The sequence below is a fragment of the Lepidochelys kempii genome, chromosome 1 (assembly GCF_965140265.1).
Source record: "Lepidochelys kempii isolate rLepKem1 chromosome 1, rLepKem1.hap2, whole genome shotgun sequence".
Taxonomy (NCBI): Eukaryota; Metazoa; Chordata; order Testudines; family Cheloniidae; genus Lepidochelys; species Lepidochelys kempii.
In genome coordinates, this window is record NC_133256.1 from 110,382,936 (window position 1) to 110,406,804 (window position 23,869).

The 23,869-nt window shown below is 45.1% G+C and overlaps 2 protein-coding genes across 13 annotated transcripts in view; one reads left to right on the top strand and one right to left on the bottom strand.

Moving 5' to 3' along the window:
* The window catches only part of DCUN1D2 (defective in cullin neddylation 1 domain containing 2), a 57,297-nt gene extending 52,691 nt beyond the window's left edge, over nucleotides 1–4,606 (bottom strand). For 5 of the 10 annotated variants that reach the window (XR_012159651.1, XR_012159648.1, XR_012159650.1 and 2 more), the window contains exons 1-2: nucleotides 4,405–4,606; nucleotides 781–997 (exon numbers count right to left, since the gene is read on the bottom strand). Coding sequence is in view for 6 of the 10 variants with exons in the window: in XM_073350524.1 (XP_073206625.1) it covers nucleotides 781–997; nucleotides 4,405–4,407 (220 nt within the window). In the remaining 4 variants the exon portion in view is untranslated. Of the gene's footprint in view, nucleotides 1–780; nucleotides 1,226–4,404 lie in introns of all 10 variants that reach the window. The other 5 variants (XM_073350490.1, XM_073350508.1, XM_073350504.1 and 2 more) reach the window with 5 other exon arrangements.
* A 441-nt stretch (nucleotides 4,607–5,047) lies between these two features.
* TMCO3 (transmembrane and coiled-coil domains 3) overlaps nucleotides 5,048–23,869 on the top strand; it is a 71,946-nt gene continuing 53,124 nt past the window's right edge. For 2 of the 3 annotated variants that reach the window (XM_073350459.1, XM_073350468.1), the window contains exons 1-2: nucleotides 5,048–5,314; nucleotides 15,310–15,833. In XM_073350459.1, the coding sequence (XP_073206560.1) occupies nucleotides 15,387–15,833 (447 nt within the window). In that variant the 5' untranslated portion in view covers nucleotides 5,048–5,314; nucleotides 15,310–15,386. Of the gene's footprint in view, nucleotides 5,315–14,503; nucleotides 15,120–15,309; nucleotides 15,834–23,869 lie in introns of those variants that run through there. The other variant, XM_073350477.1, reaches the window with a different exon arrangement.

Here is a 23,869-nt window from a genome sequence, read left to right on the forward strand (position 1 = left end):
GGATCACGTCAATTCTTACACTTCCATGGCCATTTTTTCCCCTTTTATTTTTCCTCTTCTTTTAAACACTACCATAAAATAAAAAAGAAATGGAAAATAAAACACAACTCCACCTTTAATTCACTTCCTTGTGAGTATGTTTTTCCTAGCATATCTAAACAGCAGGTGGTCTGGCATATCGTTTATGATGGAATATGCAAGCACAAAGGGTAAATTAAGGATGGAGTTTCAACCTTAATTCTGAGTTTCCTTGCTTGATAGTGTTATCAGACCCTTTCTTGTAGCTGACAGTGTTCTTGTGGTTTAAAATAAAAGATTACCCCCTTTTATCTGAACTATACTTAAACATTTAATAGAGAAATTATAGCCATAATTTTACCATGCAAAGTAACATCACATACCAAAATTCCTTAACAAATGTCATGGACAAGAGATCAAATACAATGCATAATGTGCTTGTACAGAGCCATGGTCAAGTCCAAAAGTAACTGATTTTAGTCCATTTTTTCCTAACTTCATATGCAGTAGTTCCTATTGTTAAGGTGTTCTATAGTTTATAAAATAAAATTTTGGACTTCCGTAGTGAACGTTATAAGACATGCAAGAAGAAGAAGAAAAACCAGCCTTACATTCCAGAGAACCTCCTATTACAGCTTCATACAGATAGACAATTAAAAGTAGGATATTGCATTAGCAGTCTTAAAAGATGTCATCAGTGGCAAAAATGTAAAGTAGAAACGTAATTCAAATGAAATAGTGAAAAAAAAAAGTGATCCTTACCTTTGTACCTGTTATACAATTGTTCTAATTTCTTTCTGTCTACTGAATTTTTCATGGATTCTTTGTAGTACAAGTCTGGGTTCTGGAAGTAGTTGTCTGTTGCCACTTCTAGTTTCCACTCATTCTGCATTAAGCAATATATAGCAGTCCTTTCACCAGCCTGGGTAAATGCCATAAACTGGCGGACCTTGTCCTTCTGAGACGATTTAAGCTTATGCTTTGGGATGCAAAAGAAGCAGGAAAGCCAATGAAGCTAATCCAGAAGTTTGTTTCAGCATTCTACTACTAATGCCTATCTTTTAAAGGGGTTTAGTTTTCTCCGTGTGTGACAACTTTCACTTCAGAATTAAAGGAAGACAAAGCCTTGCTCTTCTGCAGTTAAAAAGGCAGCACTTCTGGAAACTGAAATGACAGCATCTGTATGTACATTTTAGTAGCAAATATTCTGGCAAAAATAAATTCAAATTTGTGTTACTGCTCACGTACACACAATTGTTTTGTACGAAAACCGTTTGATCTCCAGATATTTCCCATTAAATTCAGAATTTATTTGGTTATAAACTCTAAAATACTATTGTTATGACAATCGGGTCTATTTGCTGAAAATAAGTCTACCATTAATGATAAAATACATTTCAAAGGTATGAATCATACAAAAATCAGAGATTCTGTAAATAAAGGCCTTGAGAAATATCTGAAAAGTTTAACAGTTGACTTAAGAGTTTTCCTAATTAATTTCTAGTGCTAATGAACAATAGTGTTTTCCAGTTAATTATTTAAGACAGTTAAAGTTACAAAGCACTTTTCAATTTTAACACTGGGAACTGTTCATTGTTGCTTTCAGAAAAAGTGAACTCAAAAGAAAATAAAACGGGTAAAGAAGCCAAGCAAGAAATTTACTCATTATTACGAGTTTCCAAAAAGTTATTGTAAATCTAATCAAAAGCTTTAATATGTTCTGACAATAGAAGAGATGTTTATATCAACCAATGCAATTGGTTACTTTGTTATTCAGTAGAAAATAGGGCTTATACGAAACATGAAATGTTTTTCTCAATGGCAATGAGTTGCGGCAAACCATAGCTCTACATTCCCAGAGTATACTTCTGGAGAATACAGGAATGAGGGGAAAGAGGTTTGAAAGAGAGCAAAAATCTGCTACCAATGTGTTTTACCATTATTCTCTGCTGTACTTAAAGTAACTTTTTAAAAACCAAACTCTCTTTGGGTTTCAATACATCTGTTTTACTCATCATAGTTAGTACAAGTTATGTTTCTGGGTAGATAACTAAGTTATCTGGGTAAGCACTTCATCATCTGCTCACCCTAGTATTTAAGTCAACAGTGTAAAGCGACGCATTGACTTGCTGATCCCTGAGTACTAGAACAAGCTGTTATGATGTATTCTACTGCACATCACTGTTTCATGTTCAATGTGACACTACAGTATAAACATTCATACATCTTCTAGTCCACCCTTATCTCTTTTACACACTCTACATATAGTCATATCATTAAAAAATTATTGCAGATGGTCATATAAGACAAGAAGTGCATCATATGCAGAAGATACAGACTTCATTCTTTCCTTCATAAAGTTATTTTCTAAATACTGAAAAACTACAGAAAAGGATACTCATAAAATGGGAACACCTTGATAGCCACAGAAATAATTGCAATTGATTTTTCAAAGGAAACGTTAAATTATCTTTGTTGTTTCCCTACTGGAGATACTGTGTACATCTATTTATATTTTTAAAAATCCTAAATTTTCCTTGAAGTGGAAATATATCAAATCTTACTACAATAAAATCTTGTGTACACATTTAAACAAGTGTCTTTCTAAGTTACAATTAATTTAGTGTTGGGTCACTTCACAATAGGAATCTGTGATACAACCATGACAACTAAAAGTTTTTAGAGACAAGGTGGGTGAGGTAGTATCTTTTATTAGACCAACTTCTGGTGGTGAAAGATACAAGCTTTCACCACTAGAAGTTGGTCCAATAAAAGATATTACCTCACCCACCTTGTCTCTCTAATATCCTGGGACAACATGGCTACAACACTGCAAACTAAAAGTTATGTCATATATATAAGTTCTACAAACTTCAAGTAACCTGTGTCTCTTTTCTGCTTCAAAAGGACAGAGATGGAAAAAGATCATTCACTTTACCTCTCTGCCAATGCAGAATCGTTCTCCAAAATACAGTTTAAATTACATACGTGAACAGAGTCTTTATTTTTAAAAAAGATATATAGAAATCATTTTTTCTAGCATGTCTTCTTTCTAAATGATCGCAACATAGTACGTATATTTTGTAATAGGTCACAATGAGGTGACATGCTTTATGTACTCTGACTTGAAAACTGCAATCTGCCTCATCACCACCACTTTACAAATTGTTAAAATATATCATCTATTAAAAACAGATGTTGCAAGATAAGGCCTAATTTGGACTCTTTGTAAAATAGCTTTGATCACCTTTTTATTAATTGTAAATTCCTATTGCTTTTCTGGGCTTTCCAATTATGCACTTGCACAGCGGTGATGGCCTTGGAATGTTGCTCAGTGGGACATAAACCTGCTTTCTTTTGCATGTGCAAATATATATTCCCCCTATACTCAATCAAATGTTTATTCCAATAACAATCTATACATGCATTTCCATTTTGCCAATTATAGTCACATCTAGGTGCCCAAATACAATTTAAGCGTTGGTATTATCCTGCTAGAACTGTTTCCAGTGCAGTGGATTTGTACTGGCTAGGCTCACTTTCTCTGGGGACTGTGGTGGGCTGGAAGAAAACTTGCTAGCTCAACTACGGCAGCCTTTCCTGAGGAGAGTGACAATACCCTTCTTTGACAGCAGTTTATGGAGTCACAGTTGTGATTTCACAGTGAGGGCTGAAAGAGGGTTTCCATATCATGGATGATTTTTCATTCTCGTCTAACTTTCTTTCCTAACAAAACAACAACACCGAGCAAGTCAGCGAGGAACGAGGGTGGCGGAACCACTCCAAGAGATTTGGGGGACGGAGGGAGTTCCCCTGGAGCTCCCTCAACCACCTCCCCCACGCTCAGCACAGACACGTGCAGCACAAACGCAGAGACACCCCACAAGCCGACTTAAATCGCCCCCTCTAGCAGGGAGCTCCTCGGTGCTTCCCAAGGCCCTGCGAACTCCAGGCCCCACCCCCAACAGACGGACACCGGGAGAGGGAGGGACTCGGCTCCAGCTACCTGCCCTGGAAGCCCGAAGCCCAAAGAAGGGCAAGTACGTGCCGCCGCTGCCAGGCTCAGCTCTCAAAATACCCACAGCCTCGCTCCTCCCCGCCCTCTGCGGGACCCTGCCGGCCGGGCGCCTCACGCCGCGGGCTCGGCCCCCCAGCTCCGCTGGACCCTCACTACCCCCCCCCCCCGGCCCTGGCGGGGCCCCCCGCGCTGCTCCGTCCCTCTCGCTCCGGCCCCCCGCCCGGTGACCTTCCCTCCGCCGACCCCGGCAGCAGGAAACACGGCTCCCGCGCTGGCAGGGGCGGCGGGCGCGGCGCCCACTCCGGGCAGGGCCGGGGCGCTGGGATCGGGAGAAGCGGGGAGGGGCTGGGAGGTATTTTCCCACCTACCATCTTATCCCCGGCGCTTTGACCAACTTCACTGCCCAGCGCCGCCGCCTCCTGCGCAGGCGCGCACCGGTTCTCCTTAGCCACCTATCGCTGAGCGGCGAGCGGGCCCTAGGCCCCGGCCGCCTCCCTGGGAGCAGCGAGTCCCCGCCTCGTCGCCGCGCCACAGGCGCTGGAAACTCAGCGCCCGACTGGAGGGGCACAGGGGACTACATCTCCCATGATGCACCGGGCCGACGAGCCGGAGACTGTTACCCACCATGGGCTGCGCCGGCGAGTCGGGACTACATCTCCCAGAGGGCACTGCGCGCGAAACGGGCGGCAGTTTGATCGCAGGCCGAGCGAGGAACTACAAATCCCGTGTGACATTGTGCTTAAAGGAGCCGCATCTGCACTCAGCAACCAGCGCTAAGGGTGGTAGCGGCTTGGCAGCCAGCGGTGTCGTCATTTCTCACCAGGGGGGCCGTCGAGGCGGTTGGGTCGGGCGCCCAATAGGAGCAGGGATAACGGCACGCGGCGCCTCCCGCTGCAGGTGAGCCGGGCGGATGCAGGCAACGGCAGCCGGAGCCTAGAGCGGCCACCTCGCCCCAACCCGGACGCGAGAGCCCGCGGCACCCGGACTGGCCGCCGCCCTGAGGTAGGAGCGGGCCGGGCCGGTTACCCCTGCGCCGGGAGGGCGGGACCCGGACCCTACAGCTGCGAGCGGGTTCCGGGCGCCGGGCCGGGCCGGGTCACTCGCAAGTGACAGCGAAAAGCGGGGCTGCAGGGCCGGGACAGCCCGCCCTGGAGAGACTCCGACACGCACAGCCCACCCCCTCCGGGGTCCGCTCCGGAGAGACCGTGAGACACACAGCACAGCTCCCCCCTCCTCCGGAGAGACTGTGAGATGCACAGCTCTTCCCCCTCCTCCGAGGTAAGTGCTGCCCGGCGGGAGGTCACCCCCCCCGCCCTGAACCCCCTTCCAGAGCCAGCGCCCTGTACCCCCTCCTGCACCCCAGCCCTGAGCGCCCTTCCAGAGCTTGCACTCCTCACTCCCTCTGACACCCCCTGCCCCAGCCCTCTCAGAACCACCCCCCATACCCCATCCTGCACCCCCAACACTGTGTCCCAGCCCCCTCCCACACTGTGAACCTCTAGGTCCCAGCCCATAGCTTGCACCCCCTCCCAAACCCCAAATCTCTGTCCCAGCTGGGTGAAAATGAGTGAGGATGGGGGAGAGCAAGTGATGATGGGCGTGGGTGGGGCTTTGGGGAAGGGGCAGGGTAGATCCTGGGTTGCTCTTAGGTTCAAAAAGTGATCTTGGGCATAAAAAGGTTGGAAACCACTGCTGTAATGGAAAACTACAAACTTTTGCTCCTTTCCTTATCTCTAGAGGGATTGAAACTGTATAGAACATGGTAAAATCTCTTTCAGATACATCCAGAAGCAAAAGTTGTCCCCTTCACACATGTGCGGAAATAGATTTATGACAAAACCAGCCAAATCCTGGTCAAACACTGGTTTAAAATCTGTTCCCAGTGAGACAGTTTGTTACACTACCTATTCCCGTATGTCCCCCAGTCTCCTCCAAAATTAGTGAGACTTGATAGCTTTGTCTCTTTAGAAGTTCACATTCCTTAATGGGATGATTTCTGCACCTCATTCCCATATGGGCAACTTGGACCATGACCTTGCAAACACTTATGCATGTGTTTAATTTTACTATTGTGAGTAGTCCCATTGACAATGTGGCCACTGTTGGAGACAGGATACTGGACTAGCTGGACTGTTTGCAGTGTGGTTGTTCTTATTTTCTTGACTGAACATCAACAGTTTCTTATTATAATTTTAGCTGTATTGGTATAGGATCTTCTCAGCACTTCTCTGTCCTACCCTAGTCTTTCATTACTTACATTCAAATAAAACTAGTAATTTAAATTCCACACTATGTGCTACAGTTCAGACATTACAGTTAACGAATTAAATATTCAAAATTAAGGCAATCCTCCTTTTTTCATATGACTTAAAATATGATGTCTCAGTATAATAAAATTTACAAATTCAGTTGGTAATATATATTTTTCATTTTTTAAATAAAGCAAGGGAATGCCATACAAGGGCTATGGTTAATGTAACTTTAGTTTTGAAAATTTAAACTGAAATCATGAAAGGCAGAGTAAAGTTTGAATGCTTATTCCATTCCCTTTGCTTATGCCTCAAAATATAGGATTTCTTCATATTTTTAAAGCTACTTTTCTGATGTTTTCCAAATTTTTGAGGGGAAGACTACCCTGCAGTGAATTATAACATGAAATTTCAGAGTAGCTTCTCTTGTTTTTTCCTCCCCCCCCCCCCCCCCCCCCCGATGTTCTGGTTTAACTTGGATTTAAACTTGGAGAGTGGTCAGTTTGGATGAGCTATTACCAGCAGGAGAGTGAGTTTGTGTGTGTATGGGGGTGGGGGGGATGTGAGAAAACCTGGATTTGTGCAGGAAATAGCCCAACTTGATGATCATGCACATTGTGTAAAGAGTTGTCACTTTGGATGGGCTATCACCAGCAGGAGAGTGAATTTGTGTGGGGGGGTGGAGGGTGAGAAAACCTGGATTTGTGCTGGAAATGGCCCACCTGATGATCACTTTAGATAAGCTATTACCAGCAGGACAGTGGGGTGGGAGGAGGTATTGCTTCATATTCTCTGTGTATATATAAAGTCTGCTGCAGTTTCCACGGTATGCATCCGATGAAGTGAGCTGTAGCTCACGAAAGCTTATGCTCAAATAAATTGGTTAGTCTCTAAGATGCCACAAGTACTCCTTTTCTTTTAGTAGTATGGACTGTTGAGAATTAAGCTTATAACTGGATGATAAACTGAACCTTAACTATGGAGTAGCTACTATCATTCCACTCTATAAATTGCTTATCATTTAATACACTATTATGGTTTTTAAAAAAAATCCCTCTCATTAACTCTTTGAAAAATCTTTTAACATATTTGGTTCATCCTATCTCCATGGTAGGTTGGCCTATGAATTGCAAATCCATTTAGTTGCCTGTGATGCCCCATTAATGTGTGTGGCTTGGTATTTTTGTTTGGTTTTGTTTTGGTGTGTTTTGTGTTTGAGGGGTTAGTGGAAGTATACTACAAAGATATATTAAGTAGAAAGGGAAAGGACTAGTGAAGGTCTCTTTAGAGCAGTGATGTAAGTCCCTGTTCAGAAAAGAATTCCTATTCAGGATAGCACTTAAGCACAGGCTTAACTTTTAGCCTGTGCACAAGTCCCCTTGACTTAATGCTTGCATGCTTTCCTGAAACAATGTTATAAAGAGAAGGCCGTGGACTAGTGGGCAAGGTCTTTTGGGGGAGAGGTGGCTGTGACACTTTTTGGGATTGGAAGGCACCTCCCTATCACGTGCCTTTAGCATGGGGAAGCCTTGTCTGTTCCTGCAATGGGTCAGCTCCGCAATTCCAGTGGCTATGGGCAACATAAGCACTCGCCTCTAGTCCTAGCAGTCCCCACAGTCAACTTTACTGCAGAGGCCCCCAAAGTGAGGGGCATGGAGGACCATCTGGGGGGCACAGCGGGACTCAGGCCAGCCAACACAGGGGCAGGGAGGGAGCGCCACCCAGCCCCTCCCCGCCACCAGTTCTGTTGTGGTGTGGGGCAGAAGTTGGGGGCAAGGCCGGGAGTGGAGTTGCACCTGGCCACGGGCCCAGCTATCAGCCCCCACCACAGCCCAGCTGCGCCTCTGCTCCAGCCCCCAGCCGCAGCCCAGACCCACCCCCAACTATAGCCCTAGCCTTGGTCCCCTTCCCCCTGTCTGTGTCTCCCCCTGCCCCCCCATCATAGTCCCGCTCCTGGCCCTGGCTTGGGGGGTAACGGAGGGAAGGCACAGACAGGAGGAAGGCGGTGTGACCCTCAAAAGTCTGGGGACCACTGTTTTACAGGTTAGTGATTGGCACACTTCAACCTTTGAGCCCCCACCCAAGCATCTCCTTAGAGTGTCCAGTCCCTGGTCCACTGAACACGTTAGTATTCACAGATTTGCTGCTTCCAAAGTACCGGTACACCCCAGCTATCCAGTTCCACCTCAGATTACATTTCTGCTTAAACACATTTAAGTGCTGTGTGTTATAATGAAATCAAGTATTAAGTTTATTTAACAAAGCACAGAGTCAAATAGTAGCAAATGGAAGTACTGGAAACAAATGGTTACGTATAAAATCATAACACACATGCTAGAGCCTAGATTTCATAAACAAGGTACTTTCGTGTCTTGTAAAGTATTGCTCACTCAAAATCATTATAGCTAGGATGGCTGTGACCCTCCTTTCATGACACAAACACTCTGTCTCCTAGGTGAAAGACCCACTGTGTCTCTTTCATTGTCAGATATGCCAAAACAATCCTTCATCTTTACTCATAAACAGGGCATCCTGCTGCTGTTCCTGTAGGTTTCCTCTCTTGTAGATTTCACAGTCTCTTATTTAGCCCCTGGCATAGTCTGTAAGGCATACCTATCCTCCATCTGGCCATTTGTGTATTGTATCTGTAACCTCCTGCCTGAAAGGGACATTTCCGAGCTTTGTCACCTCCTGGTGACCTGCCATAACTTCAAGGCTTTAGGAGCATAATTTTCAGAATAGATACATAACTTTAAATTTTATCTGTACATACATTTCACAATGATTGCGACGAGAATGGCCATACTGGGTCAGACCAATTGTCCATCTAGCCCAGTATCCTGTCTTCTGACAGTGACCAATGCCAGGTGCTTCAGAAGGAATGAGCAGAACAGGTAATCATTAAAAGATCCATCCCTTGTTGTCCACTCCCAGGTTGTGGCAGTCAGAGGCTAGGGACACTCAGAGCACAGGGTTGCTTTTGGTGGAGACCTTACCTGTCACCGTTTGGTGAGCTATTATTAGGGTCCTACCAAATTCACGGCCATGAAAAACATATCACGGACTGTGAAATCTGGTCTCCCCTTGTGAAATCTGGGCTTCTGAGTGCTTTTACCCAAAACTGTACAGATTTCACAGGGGAGACCAGTGTTTCTCAAACTGGGGGTCCTGAACCCAAAGGGAATTGCAGGGGGTCATGGTATTACCACCTTACTTCTACACTGCTTTCAAAGCTGGATGGCTGGAGAGCAGCCGTAGTTGGCCGGGTGCCCAGCTCTGAAGGCAGTGCCCAGCCAGCAGAAGCGCAGAAGTAAGGGTAGAAATACCATACTGTGCCATCCTTACTTCTGCGCTGCTGCTGGCAGCGACTCTGCCTTCAGAGCTGGGCTCCTGGCCAGCAGCCTCCGCTCTCCGGCTGCCCAGCTCTGAAGGCAGCACTGCTGCCAGTAGCAGCACAGAAGTAAGGGTAGCAGTACCGCTACTCCCCCTACCGTAACTCTGTGACACCCACCCCTCCCCCTACTCCTTTTTGGTTCAGGACTCCTTCAATTATAACACCATGATATTTCAGATTAAAATAGCTGAAATTGTGAAATTTACTATATTAAAATCTTATGACCGTGAAATTGACCAAAATGGACTGTGAATTTGGTAGGGCCCTAGCTATTATGAATATATCTGACCCAGGGGATCTCTGTAAAACCCTATGCACCTCCTGTGCCCTCTGCCAGTTGACCCCGAGAGGTTGCTGGGCCACTCCTTTCCAGTTCAGAGAAAAAGAATTTGGAAGCTCCCAAACTGAAAAGCAATAGACCCTGGGAAACCGATCATTTTGCTTACATAGAAGGTCTTTCTGCCTACTAGTGTCTCCTAAGTTAAGGAGTTGGGGTTTTGTCCCTCTCTTTTTCTTGACTTAAGCAAATCACCCTTTGTTTGCTGTTCTGCTCTTTATTCTTTGGACCAGATCTTAAGCACTGGTTTATAGTGAGCAATTAAGGAATGTATGCAGTGTTAAATGCTTGGATCTCTTAACTGTTCAATTCCAGAGTAACATTTTAAATGTATTAGAGAGACACGGTGGGGAAGTAATATCCTTTATTGGAACAACTTCTGTTGGTGAGAGATACAAACTTTCGAGTCACACAGAGCTTTTCTTCTGACCTGAAGAAAAGCTCTGTGTGGCTCGAAAGCTTGTCTCTCACCAATAAAAGATATTACCTCCCCCACCGTGTCTCTCTAATATCCTTGGACTGACACAGCTGCAACAACGTCATTTTAAATGTATAGCTTTTTTTTTTTTAAGTATACATTTTGGAGAGGTGTTAGCTGGACTCCATTACTTTCATAGGTTATGGCTACACTAAAGAGCTTACAGCTGCACAGCTTAATTGCTCCAGCCCCTGCGAGTGGTGGTAGCTGTGTCAGTAGGACAAGCTCTCCCACTGACATAGCGCTGTTCACACCAGTGCTTAAGTTGGCATAAGTGATGTCGATGGGGAGGGTGGCTCATTCACACCCCTGAGTTACATAATTTATGTTGAGTTAAGCTGTAGTGTAGCCTTAGCCATAGTAATTCTTTCCACTATTTTTTTGTTTTGTTTTTAATTTTGGAATATAATACCCAGGTCCACCCACCAATTTTAAGACCCTTCATTGGCTTCTTCTCTCCCTATTAATCAAATCAAGTTTCTCATCCTTGTTTTCAAAGTGCTCCACAGCTCAGGTCCTTCGTATATTTCCAGTCATCTCTGTTCACTCACTCAAGACCCATGTCTACCTATGCTCTTCATGTCCTCTTACTCTCAAACTCCTATTTGTGCCATATTCTATGATGCTGCTACCTGGAGCCCCCAATCCCTCACTCACTATATTACGTCCACAAGTATAAATCTTTCAAGCTCCTTAAAAAACATTTGTCTTCCAAATGGTCTTTAAACTCTAGCCTTATTGGCAATTTTTCTCTGGTTTAAAAACAGAATTTTAAAAAATGACAAACGCAGATATTTTTCACTGTGTGTATATATTTTTCACTCTTTGTGTGTATATATAATATTTAGAATAATAAAGAAACATTCATTTCACGGGCTCTGAGCACATTAATTATTTGAACAACAATTCTGGTTTTGTGATTTTTTTTTTTTTTTTTTAAATCCTCACACCTCTTCTGCCGCACACAAGGTCAGCGTCAGATATTAGCACATTTATATTGTTGTGAGTGAAGGCATGCTTTAGGCCTGATTGAAGCCTGCTGTGATTTTTAAGACTCTGTTTTGATAACCTTTAACAGCTTAAGCTTAAGTAGAACTGTGCATGTGTAAAGACATTGCAGACTAATTATGTTTAGTATTGTGCCTGTGTAAGAAAAACGCAGAGTAATAGTTTGTTTAAAAAAAAGTGTAGCCACAAAGCTAGAAAAAATTGGTTTGCACTAGCACAAAACCTGTGCTGACAGGACAAAAGAGTTAACAAAAAAAAATAAAAAGAACAGGAGTACTTCTGGCACCTTAGAGACTAACAAATTTATTTGAGCATAAGCTTTCGTGAGCTACAGCTCATTTCATCAGATGCATTCGAGTGCATACACTGAACGCACCCGATGAATGAGCTGTAGCTCACAAAAGCTTATGCTCAAATTTGTTCGTCTTGAAGGTGCCACAAGTCCTCCTTTTCTTTTTGCGAATACAGACTAACACAGCTGCTACTCTGAAACCTGTCATAAAAATAAACTAATACATAAACATACCCTCCCCGCCTTCCTTCCTCCAAAATATAAAGAAGTTAGTCTAAACAATGGAAAGCAGAAATTGTATATGCTCCTGTGTTGGGGGTGACTTTGTGGTGAAACTATCCTAATGAGCTTCCCACTTGTAAGTAAATAAGAATTTCTTACTAAGTGTTTTGCCTAATAAAAATTTGTTAAACCAATCTGCTGAGTAGTAAATCTCTCAGTCAAATGTATACATTGGCTTATATCTCAATCCCCCATCTTTCTTCTATAGGCCAGTTGAAGCAAAGGTCCCTGTGGCATGACCTGAAAGTTGACAAATCTAAGCTATTTAGAACGGGGATAGGAGTGAATTCCAGAAGCTTAGGGCCCTTATGAAGAGCACTGTGCCAGCCCTTCCTCCTCTCTTATATCTAGTGACCTAGCATCCAGGGCCGTCCTTAGGATTTATGGGGCCCTACGCAGCATTAAACTGGTGACCCTGTGCTCCACTGAAGGCGGTCCCCAGTCGCCGCCACTGACCCCAGTGTGTCGAGGGGGCACAGCCATCACACCTGCCCGCAGACCCACAGAACCTCTCCCCATTGCTGACACACCCCGAGCTTTGTACACAGCAGATGCTGTGGCAGTGGCTTACGGCAGGCCTCACACTGTCACGTGAGGGCTGCATCTTGCCAGAGCCTGCAGCCCCTTGCCACTCCTGGCTCACCACAAGCATTTTAACAGGAAGTACCAAGCAGTAATAACAATAATACGTGTGTATGCGTGTGCATGCGTGAGAGTGTGTATGAGAGAGAGCCAGAGAGAGAGCCTGTGTGTGTGTGTTGGGGGACTGTATGAAAGAGTGTGTTTCAGATTCTGTGTGTGTGTGTGTGAGATAAATATAAAGGGAAGGGTAAACACCTTTAAAATCCCTCCTGGCCAGAGGAAAAACCCTTTCACCTGTAAAGGGTTCAGAAGCTAGGATAACCTCGCTGGCACCTGACCAAAATGACCAATGAGGAGACAAGATATTTTCAAAGCTGGAGGGGGGGAGAAACAAAGGCTCTCTCTGTCTGTGTGATCCTTTTGCTGGGAACAGAAAGGAATGGAGTCTTAGAACTTAGTAAGTAATCTAGCTAGATATGCGTTAGATTCTGTTTTGTTTAAACGGCTGAGGAAAATAAGCTGTGCTGAATGGAATGTAGATTCCTGTTTTTGTGTCTTTTTGTAACTTAAGGTTTTGCCTAGAGGGGTTCTCTATGTTCTGAATCTGATTACCCTGTAAGGTATTTACCATCCTGAGTTTACAGAGGTGATTCTTTTACTTTTTCATCTATTAAAATTCTCCTTTTAAGAAGCTGATTGCTTTTTCATTTTTCTTAAGATCCAAGGTTTGGGTCTGTGTTCACCTATGCAAATTGGTGAGGATTTTTATCAAGCCTTCCCCAGGAAAGGGAGTGTAGGGTTTGGGGAGGACTTTGGGGGGAAAGACATTTCCAAGCGGGCTCTTTACCGGTTATATATCTGTTAGACGCTTGATGGTGGCAGCAATAAAGTCCAAGGGCAAAAGGTAAAATAGTTTGTACCTTGGGGAAGTTTTAACCTAAGCTGGTAAAAATAAGCTTAGGGGGTTTTCATGCAGGTCCCCACATCTGTACCCTAGAGTCCAGAGTCGGGAAGGAACCTTGACGGTGTGTGTGTGACTGTGTGACAATCTGTATTGGGGAACTGTGACTCATGAGAGACAGAGTGTGTGTGTGTGTGTGTGGGAAGCATGAGAGACAGTGAGTGCACTGTCACTAAGTTCCCTCCTCTCCTTGACCCAGCTACCGCCCCCTGACTCACCTGGACGTTTCGCTTCTCCTGGCCTGGTCTCCGCCAGAGAGCAAGCAGCGCAGGAAGGCAGGGTCCAGGGAGGGACTCTGCTCTGGGCGGTGGTGGGCTGGGCTGCCAGTGACCAGCTGTGCCACTCTGGACTCCTCGGGGCTGGGGTAGCAGAGCCGGAGACTGGAGCCCTCTGCCGGCCAGCTGAGGACCAAGTGAGGGAGGTGGCAGGATTGGGGGCGGGGGGAAGCCCATTGGCCCAGTATGCAGGAGGAGCCAGAGAAGAGAGGATTCCAGCCATGGCCAGTGAGGGGAATGGTGCCTCAAATTTTCGGGTGCCCTACACAGCCAAGTATGCTGCGTATGCCTAAGGACAGCCCTGCTAGCATCATTAATGTGCTCATTGTAATTGGCAGTGTATCATGAGTAGAGAGGTGGTGTCTCAGTTGGACTGATCAAGTTATTTGTACTTGTAATCTTTCTTGACTATGGTTATTGCACCAAAGTTCAAAATTGCAGCTAAATATTAAGGCAGGTATTTACCTGTTCTACTGAAATTTGCTAAAATTTAAATTCTGCAATTCTAGAATGGCATGTTTAGATGGCAAATACTTTTTTTTTTTTTAAGGAAATCTAAGGCCTTTATTGGGTACCATGTTTGCACATAATTTCTGAACTAATGCAGACTGTGCACGTCCTTTGTCCATTATTTGAAATCCTACCATAGTTAGTGCTAAAGACACATAACTTTGACTATCTTTTTAAATGTTTATTTTGAATTATTTATTATCAGCACTAGGAGTTTGGTTTATAAATGATATTGACTGACATTTTACAATGTTTTCCTCAGAAAGGCACTGAAAAATGATGTTGAGAGATACTGGGATAGCTTAGGGAAATTGGTCCAAGTCTGTCTCAAGCTGGAAATGACAAAACGTCAGGAAAATCTCATTGCTATGTGTCCTATGTGAAATGAGAATTTTGCAAGCATGTAGTCTTATATGACTTATTTGTAGTCTCTTTGAGGCAAAGAATTTGTTTTTCTGTATCTTCTATAGAGCAGCTATTATATGTTGAGGTGGTATCCGTAATTTGACAATGGCATATTTTTTTAAAATGTAGGCTTGAAAACCACAGATGGTTCATGGATATTGTAAAAAGAGCAAACTTACATACTAGTAACTAAGTCCAACCCTTAGCTTAACAAATAAGTTTAAAGAAACAGTCCGCATCTCATCCAAAAGAAGCATGAGTGACCAGTGTGGTACTGCTAAGCTTTACAGCTTGATGGATTTAAAGCAAGGTATTATGTTTTGGAGAACCGGTAGCCCAGGAAAATAAAAATGTTGCTAAACCAGAAAGATTTGGTGGTTTTGACTATCTATTGATCAGGGAGAACTCACACTTCATTTGAGACTTTTTTTTTAAATTGGATTTGATCCAGTGGCCCAATACTGAACCATGTTTGACAGCTAATGTGTATTATCTTTCAGCACAACATGTATATTCGAAATGCAAAAAGCATGTTATAGAAGGCTTTGGACTGTTCCTGGTTGTATACAGTAATACAATGAAGGCAACTGAATTAAATTCTCTATGGATATTGATTTCACTGCTTTGCTGCCAGTTATTGAACACTGCGGAGCATGAAGATGTAGTAAAGCATGCAATAAAGCTGCATCGTGGGAAAGGTGCTGCTGTCACACAGAGAAAACAATGGGTCTTAGAAAACTGCAGAAAGCTATCTGGGCTCCTTCGTCAAAAGAATGTGGTTCTCAACAAACTAAAAAATGCAATAAGATCAGTGGAGAAGGACTTGGGGCTGTCAGATGAAGAGAAACTTTTTCAGGTGCACACATTTGAAATTTTCCAGAAGGAGCTGAATGAAAGTGAAAATTCAGTCTTTCAAGCAATCCATGGACTCCAAAGAGCCCTTCAAGGTGACTACAAAGATGTTGTAAACATGAAAGAAAGTAGTAGACAGCGATTGGAGGCCTTGAGAGAAGCTGCAATAAAGGTAGTACTTTCCAATTTTACTAATGCATTATGGAGGGTAATATGGTGAAGGTTTCATAGGGATTTCTAATGATTAAAAAGAGGTTTAAATTCTTTTGTTTTGTATGAAAAATATGGATCTATACCAAACTTTCAACACTTATTCCTAGTGTAAAGATGGAATTTTGAGCAAAGCTAGCAGTAAATCTGTTCTCAGATAAGTTAGAAGTAATGTAGTAGTTACAGGGAGTTAAAAATATTCATTATTGAAATTTAGAGAAGGTTAATAATTAGTTATAAAAAACAGTCTGAGAACCCCTGTAACTCCCAACCCGAGCATTACTTTAGAAGGCAAAGGAATATGAGAGGTGAGACTATTCATATACTTTGGCAGTAATATAGCATTCTGTGTCGTAACTGCACTTCTTTGTGTCAAGACAAGGCAACTGAGATTGCCTTCTTTATAAAATAATCACTTTAAAGCACAGAAGTGTGATAGTGAAGCATGAGTGTTTCACTGACTATTGTGGCTCTCCAGCCTCACCTTGATCTCTTAAGGTTTACCAAAGAGAGCCCCAGTCCAACAGACCTGGCAAAATTTAGAGAGACAAGGTGGGTGAGGTAATATCTTTTATTGGACCAACTTCTATTGGTGAGAGACAAGCTTTCACGCTTATACAGAGCTCTTCTTCAGGTCTCGGAAACTTACTCAGATTGTGGGAAAAGTTTGTCGGAGCAGGGCTGCTCTCTGGGGAGCCAAAGCAGGTCTCTGTGACACTCTACCTCAAAGTAGCACCCTGGAACCCCATATTCACTACTGTGATATGATTAGGATATGTTTGGTTCAAATGCATGCCTGGCGAGGTATCATTTTAAAAGTCTTAATCTATTGAACATTAATAACCTGTTGGGTTGTATGTACTATCAGTGTTTGTGGAATTATGAAGTATTGCAATATGTGCTATTGAAATATGTTGTGAGGTTGGGGGAGACTGACAATGAAACTTTCAGTAAGGACAAAGGAGCACCCATCACTGGCCAGATGGACGTTGATGGCCCATTAAGAAAACAATCGACTATCCCAGATTTCAGAGTAACAGCCGTGTTAGTCTGTATTCGCAAAAAGAAAAGGAGTACTTGTGGCACCTTAGAGACTAACCAATTTATTTGAGCATGAGCTTTCGTGAGCTACAGCTCACTTCATCGGATGCATGCCGTGGAAACTGCAGCAGACTTTATTTATACACAGAGAATATGAAACAATACCTCCTCCCACCCCACTGTCCTGCTGGTAATAGCTTATCTAAAGTGATCATCAGGTGGGCCATTTCCAGCACAAATCCAGGTTCTCTCACCCTCCACCCCCCCACACAAATTCACTCTCCTGCTGTGTGGGGGGGTGGAGGGTGAGAGAACCTGGATTTGTGCTGGAAATGGCCCACCTGATGATCACTTTAGATAAGCTATTACCAGCAGGACAGTGGGGTGGGAGGAGGTATTGTTTCATATTCTCTGTGTATAAATAAAGTCTGCTGCAGTTTCCACGGCATGCATCCGATGAAGTGAGCTGTAGCTCACGAAAGCTCATGCTCAAATAATTTGGTTAGTCTCTAAGGTGCCACAAGTACTCCTTTTCTTTTTGCGACTATCCCAGAGGCTCCTTACAGAAGGCACGTACACAATGGAGACTGCTTGACCAATGGGAACTGACTGACCCCAATGCCACTGCAAGGATCTTTCTAGCAGCTAGAAGAAGGTGTAAAAAGACAGTGACATCATCACTGGGCCTCTGCCCCCCCGCCCCGGCCCCCATCTCAACACCTGGAAAATCTTCTGGAAGGAAAAGACTTTTTGAACTGTGAAATTTGGTCCCAGTCTGGAAAAGGGCTCAGTCTGGGTATTGAGGAACTGTCAGTTGCTTGTACCAGCTGTCAGGGTGAGACACTGCTTGATTCAAATCTTGCTTAGTTTCTTTAACTTAGAATTTAGACTGAGAGTTTATTTTTGTTTAAGTAACCAAGTTTGCTCTCTATGCCTGTTACTGATGATCACTTAAAATCTATCTCTCTGTACTTAATACATCTGTTTTATAATTTACCTAAAACAGTGTGTTTTTGGTTGAAATGCTAGGGGAATCTCAGCTCAGATTACAAAGGCTGGTGCATGTCCACTTTTCTATGAGGAAGTGGCAAACTTATTAATGGGTTTGCATTGCTCAAGAGAACCTTGAGCAGTGCAAGATGGTGTATTTCTGGGGTGCAGTGCTGGAGACCTGGGGGAATTGGCTGGATCCTTTATTGATGGTTCATAAGTGGCAGGGAGATCATTTATGTAACTCAGTTGGGTGCGTCTCTGCCTGTGGACGGCGGTGTGAATGCAGAATCAGTCAGAGGGTTGTAGCTTGACATCAGCATCACTGTGTGAGAGGCAGCCAGCCCAGGTTGGTGAGTTTGGAGGGCTCAGCAGTCCTACAGGTCAGCTTATACCCCACTGACCCTGTCACAGTCTCCCATCCAGAGAAAGTGCCATTATAGTGGAGTTACATGCCGTGCTTCCTTGGGCACATTCACTGTAATCCTCTTGTTTTCCTTGCCCCCTCTCCATCTAATCAGAAATGTTCTGATGTTTACAAGATAGGAGGGAAGGAAATGGAAGTGAGTTGTTGTGGAAGGCGGAGAAGAGGGGAAGAGTGTGAGGAGGACATGGCTTATGTGACTGGGCAATCCTTGCAGGGGATGTAAGTGCTGGAGACCTGGAGGCAGAACAGGGGCATAGATCAGGGTTTCTCAGCCCATAGGTCAGAACCCAAAATTGAGTCACCAGAATGTTTCAAAGCGGTTCCAGTCCCACAGTGCTGGCTGGGCTCACCTCCTTGCTCCAGGCACTGCAACCTCTGGGGTCTCAGCACCATTCAGCTTTGGCCCAGCTGTCATGATGATCGGAGCCTGGGTAGGCAAATTTGAATGAATGGCACTTCAACCACATAAGAACGGCCATACTGGGTCAGACCAAAGGTCCATCTAGCCCAGTATCCTGTCTTCCAACAGTGGGCAATGCCAGGTGTCTCAGAGGGAATGAACAAAACAGGTAATCATAAAGTGATCCATTCTCTGTCGCTCATTCCCAGCTTCTGGCAAATAGAGGCTAGGGTGGGCAAACTTTTTTTGGCCTGAGGGCCACATCTGGGTATGGAAATTATATGGCGGGCCATGAATGCTCATGAAATTGGGGGTTGGAGTGCAGGACGGGATGAGGGCTCTGGCTGGGGGTGCAGGCTCTGAGGTGGGGCCAGAAATGAGTTCAGGGTGCAGGAGGGGGTTCCGGGCTGGAGCAGGGGGGTTCGGAGGATGGGAGGAGGATCAGGGTTGGGGCAAGGGGTCAGGGTGCGGGAGGGGGGCACTTACCTCAAGCAGCTCCCAAAAGCAGCAGCATATCCCTCTTCCAGCTGCTATGCGGAGGCAGGGCCAGGTGGCTCTGCACGCTGCCCTGTTCGCAGGCACCGCCCCTGCAGCTCCCATTGGCCGCAGTTCCTGGCCACGGCACTCATGGAGCGGGGCAAGCCCCGAATCCCGCTCCCCGGCTAGAGCTCAAGGGCCAGGTTAAAACTTCTGAAGGGCTGCATGTGGCCCCTGGGCTGTAGTTTGCCCACCATTGATTGACCTAGTTTCCGTGAATTTATCTAATTCTCTTGTGAACTAGATACTCTTCCTCTCGTCTGCTCCCTTCCACGACAACTCACTCCCATTTTCTTCCCTCCTATCTTGTAAACATCAGAACATTTCTGATTATATTTTCTACAATAATGGTTGGAGAGGGGGCAAGGAAAACAACCCTGTGAGCCAGGTCACAACTTCACTCTCACAAATTTTGGTCCAGTTGAGGGTGGCAGGGCCAAACCTGAGCAGTGCTGCAACCCTGGAGGTTGCAATACCCAGAGCAAAGAGCCAAGTCCAGTCAGCCCCACAGCACAGGAGCTGCAGGAGCCAGTACTGTGGGGTGTGTCAGGCAGAACTCAACAGGATCCGACTGAAACCACTCTAGGGCAGGACTGCAACCAGAGCGGGGCAGCCATCCAGGGTGTGTGGTGGGGCTCGGTGGGGCCAAGGCTTGGAAAGGGAGCATCACCTCTGTGTTGGTGTCTGGAGTGGCTCACTGCTAAGAGTGCCAAACTCAGGTCTGACTGTCAGAAATCAGGGCGGACACCCCAGATTGGTGGTATAGTCCTCCAGGATCACTATATTAGTTTTACTGTGGAGCCACATTTGGTTACTTCCAGCCCCAAAAGGCCAGTCACTTTCCCCAGGTTAGAATATGCTCTAGATCTCACCAAAGGCAATGCTGCAGCCCGGGGGTCGGAAGCCTTTTAGAAGTGGTGTGCCGAGTCTTCATTTATTCACTTTAATTTAAGGTTTTGCGTGCCAATACTAAATTTTAACGCTTTTTAGAAGGTCTCTGTCTATAAGTCTGTATATTCTATAACTAAACTATTGTATGTAAACAAGGTTTTCAAAATGTTTAAGAAGCTTCCTTTAAAATTAAATTAAAATGCTGATCTTACACCGCTGGCACGCTAAGTTCACTGCTGGCCTGGGTTTCTGTTCACCTAGGCCGGCAGCGGGCTGAGCGGGGCCTGTGGCTGGGACCCTGGCTGGCAAGGGGCCGGCAGCCAGAACCCAGGGCCTGCAGCAGGCTGAGTGGGGCCGGTGGCCAGGACCCCTGAGCAAGTCAGCTCGCTGCCAGTCTGGGGTTCCGTCCGCCGGCTCCTGCCATCCAGGGTCCCAGCTGCCGGTCCCGCTCAGCCCGCTGCCGGTCTGGGGTCCTGGCCCTGTCCATACAGAGTAGGTACCTACTTTCTCCCTGGTTCTGGCCCATTCTCTTCCTCTCTCTGCACTGAGCTGAGGGTGGGAGTGCACTGAGAACAGGGCTGGGGGTGAAGGAGCAGGCTGGGGATTGGGATGCAGGGTCTGGCCAGGAGCTAGAATGAGGGAGGGGGCTCATGGTTGGGGCACGAGGTTTGGGTGTAGAGCACTTACCTGGGCAGCTCCCATTTGGTGCGAGGGGTGCAGGTGGGATTGTGTGTGTGTGTGTGTGTGCGTGCAGGAGCTCCTGTTTGATGTTCAGGGTGGGGGTAGGGATGTGGGGGTGCAAGAGTCAGGGCACGGGCTGTGGGGGGGCAGGAGTCAGGATGGGGGGCTGGGTATGTGTGGGGGGTGCCGGAGTCAGGGCTGGGTTTGGGGGGCGGGGTGCAGGGATCAGGGCACGGGGCTGGGGTGTGCAGGGATCAGGGCAGAGGGCTGGGGGTGTGCGTGTGTGTGTGTGCAGGAGCTCCCATATGGTGCTCAGGGTGGGGATGTGTGGGGTGCAGGGGTCAGGGCACGGGGCTAGGGTGTGTGGGGGTGCAGGGGTCAGGGCAGAGGGCTGGGGTGGTGGGGGTGCTCCCAGCCCCCTGCCCTGAGCGGCTCAAGGCTGGGGGCTGGAGGGGATATACCAATTCCACCCTTTTCCCCAACGTCCCGGAGCAGAGAGCACCGCGGCTCTGCTTTTCCCTCTCCCCTCCATAGCAAGGGCCGTCAGCTGATTGGCCGCAGGGGGGAGGAGGGGCAAGAACCCAGCACGCTGAGGGCGGGAGCTTGCCTTCCCTGTAAGGAGAGAGTGGTGGGAGGGGGCGGGCAGGATTTTTAATTGTAAGCTGCTGTCCCTGGCAGACAGCAGTGTGCCATTAAAAATTGGCTCGCGTGCCACCTTTGGCACGCATGCCATAGGTTGCCGACCTCTGCCGTAGCCAATCCTTTAATAAACTAAAACTAAAGATTTATTAGTTGGGAAAAAGCAATGAGAGTCATAGCAAGTTTAAAGCAAATAAAATACATTTCAGGTGAATTAGGGGTTTTAGGTTCAAAATAAAAGCAGTGATGTAGCAATCTGCCAGTCTCATAGGGTCTTTTCACAAATTCTCTCAGGGTTTTTCCAAAGCGGATTTGCGGAACTCTGTCTGTATCTAGAAAGCTACCAGACAGCATCCAAAAAGATCAAAGATGTCAGGATCATTCCCAGCATCCAGTATTTATAGTAGAATATAGCCTGTGAAGTGTTTTTAGCACAGCATGTGTCCCTAGATTTCCCTTTGACTTCAAAGCATAGGTGTTGTGTGCTCAACAATGTTCCTCCTTGCTGAGCAACTTTAGACAAATGGATATAGATAAACGGGAACAATGTGATAGCCAAAAACATTTAGCTTTCATGCAGTTTTACGCATCAAATGAATTCACAACTAATCACTAACACACAATATTGCTCCAGGATTAATTAAGTATACAGACAACAATCACAGGTAAACTTAGTGTAAGTTTACACCTACACTAAGTTTACCTGTGCCATGTAAACACAGTGTGGCTTTGTTCTAGTCGAACAAGTGGATACAATAACCTTAGCAACCAATAGGTTCATAGCCAAGTGGATACAATAACATTAGTATTTCTTATGATCTAGGGTTATTCACTATAGGGCATGCTTAATAACAAATAAGCAACAGGATATTGCCAAAATTAACAGATCAAATTTTACAATATTTTTACAGATGTTATGAGTGAGTTGCTTTGCACGTTACAATACCTCTTGACGTTCCTCTGAGGTTCACAGACAGGTGAACTGCCTATTGCCTTTAATCTAAGCTGGTTTGCCTGCATCACAACCTCCATCCCCGACTCACCTTAGCGGGCCACCCAGCCTGACTGGGTTGCGGGGGGTCACAACCAAAAAACCTGGGGGTGGGGTGAGCACATGACCCCGTGTACCCGCCCCCCATCCCCTATCATCACCTCTAGTAGGAGGTGCAAATATGCTTGCTTGCCCTGGGCGCTAAAATGCCTAGTTATGGCTCTGCCCCAGGGCCTCTATCCCCAGACTATTTGATGGCTCACAACAGGCAATAAACATTTATAAATAGGCCCTGAGCCCAAAAAGGTTGAGGACCACTGGCATAGATGATGCAAGAGACTGAGGTATCCAAGAAGGAGGTGCAAGGGGTGATGTGAACACAGGGTAGGATGCAAGCTGAGACACTCATAGAGAGTCTGTTCTCTAAACACGAAGAATGAGGGGTATGGAAAGTTTGGCAGAGAGTACCTTGAACACAGTGTTCTCCAACCAAGCCCTTAGCATGTCTCTATGCCAGTGCTTAATGGAAGTGCAGGAGATGGCCTCTGCAGCATATAGCTTTCTGAAGCTGTGGTAATCGTTATGAAATTAACATGATTTTTGACAATTTCACTGCTGTACAAAACATCTTTAGGTGAAAAAATGCACATTCACATCAACCAAACCATTTCGTGAACTGTTCTAGTTTTTTAAAAAAATGAAAAATCAAAATGTTTCTCTGACATTTTAAAAATTAAACTTTTTATTTTTTGATTCAAAATGACTTTTTATCTAGAAATTGTCTCAAGTTTAATTACAAAAAACCCTAAAAATTTTTTTTTTTTTTTTTTAAAAAGCTCAGTTAAAATGACACCTTTCGTCTGACTCTAAAAGATTTTTTTAAAGTTATTTGGAACTGTCAACAAACTAAAACATCAGTTTTCCCTTCGGATCTAGTTTTAAATAGCAACTGTGAAGCTAATAAGAATCTTACACATTTCACTCTCCTGCTGCTTGGCAAAGGTACTAGTAGCTAAAGAGGTACTGGAGAGATCTGTCTGCAGGCTTGGGAATAAATCACTGCATTATATTACATTTTAGTCACATTTTGAAGATTCTTTAGAACTATCAAATCTAGAAGCGTGTTTTTTTTGTTTTTAAGAAAGCTTAGATTCTGCTGAAGTGGAAGGTGTTCCCCTTGTGTGTCATGTCAAGCTTACTACTCACTTGGGACAAGTAGATTATTTTAAACCCTCCCTTTTCTTATATTTGTAAAATATTAGTATGGTGATTTAACAATCTTTTATAAAGCAGAATAATGAGAGATGACTCTGGAAAATGGTGGTTGAAAAGAGAGCAAAGTTTACATGAGGTAGGTTTAAGGTTACTTGTTTGCACATTATTCCGGTTTTGTTCTAGTTT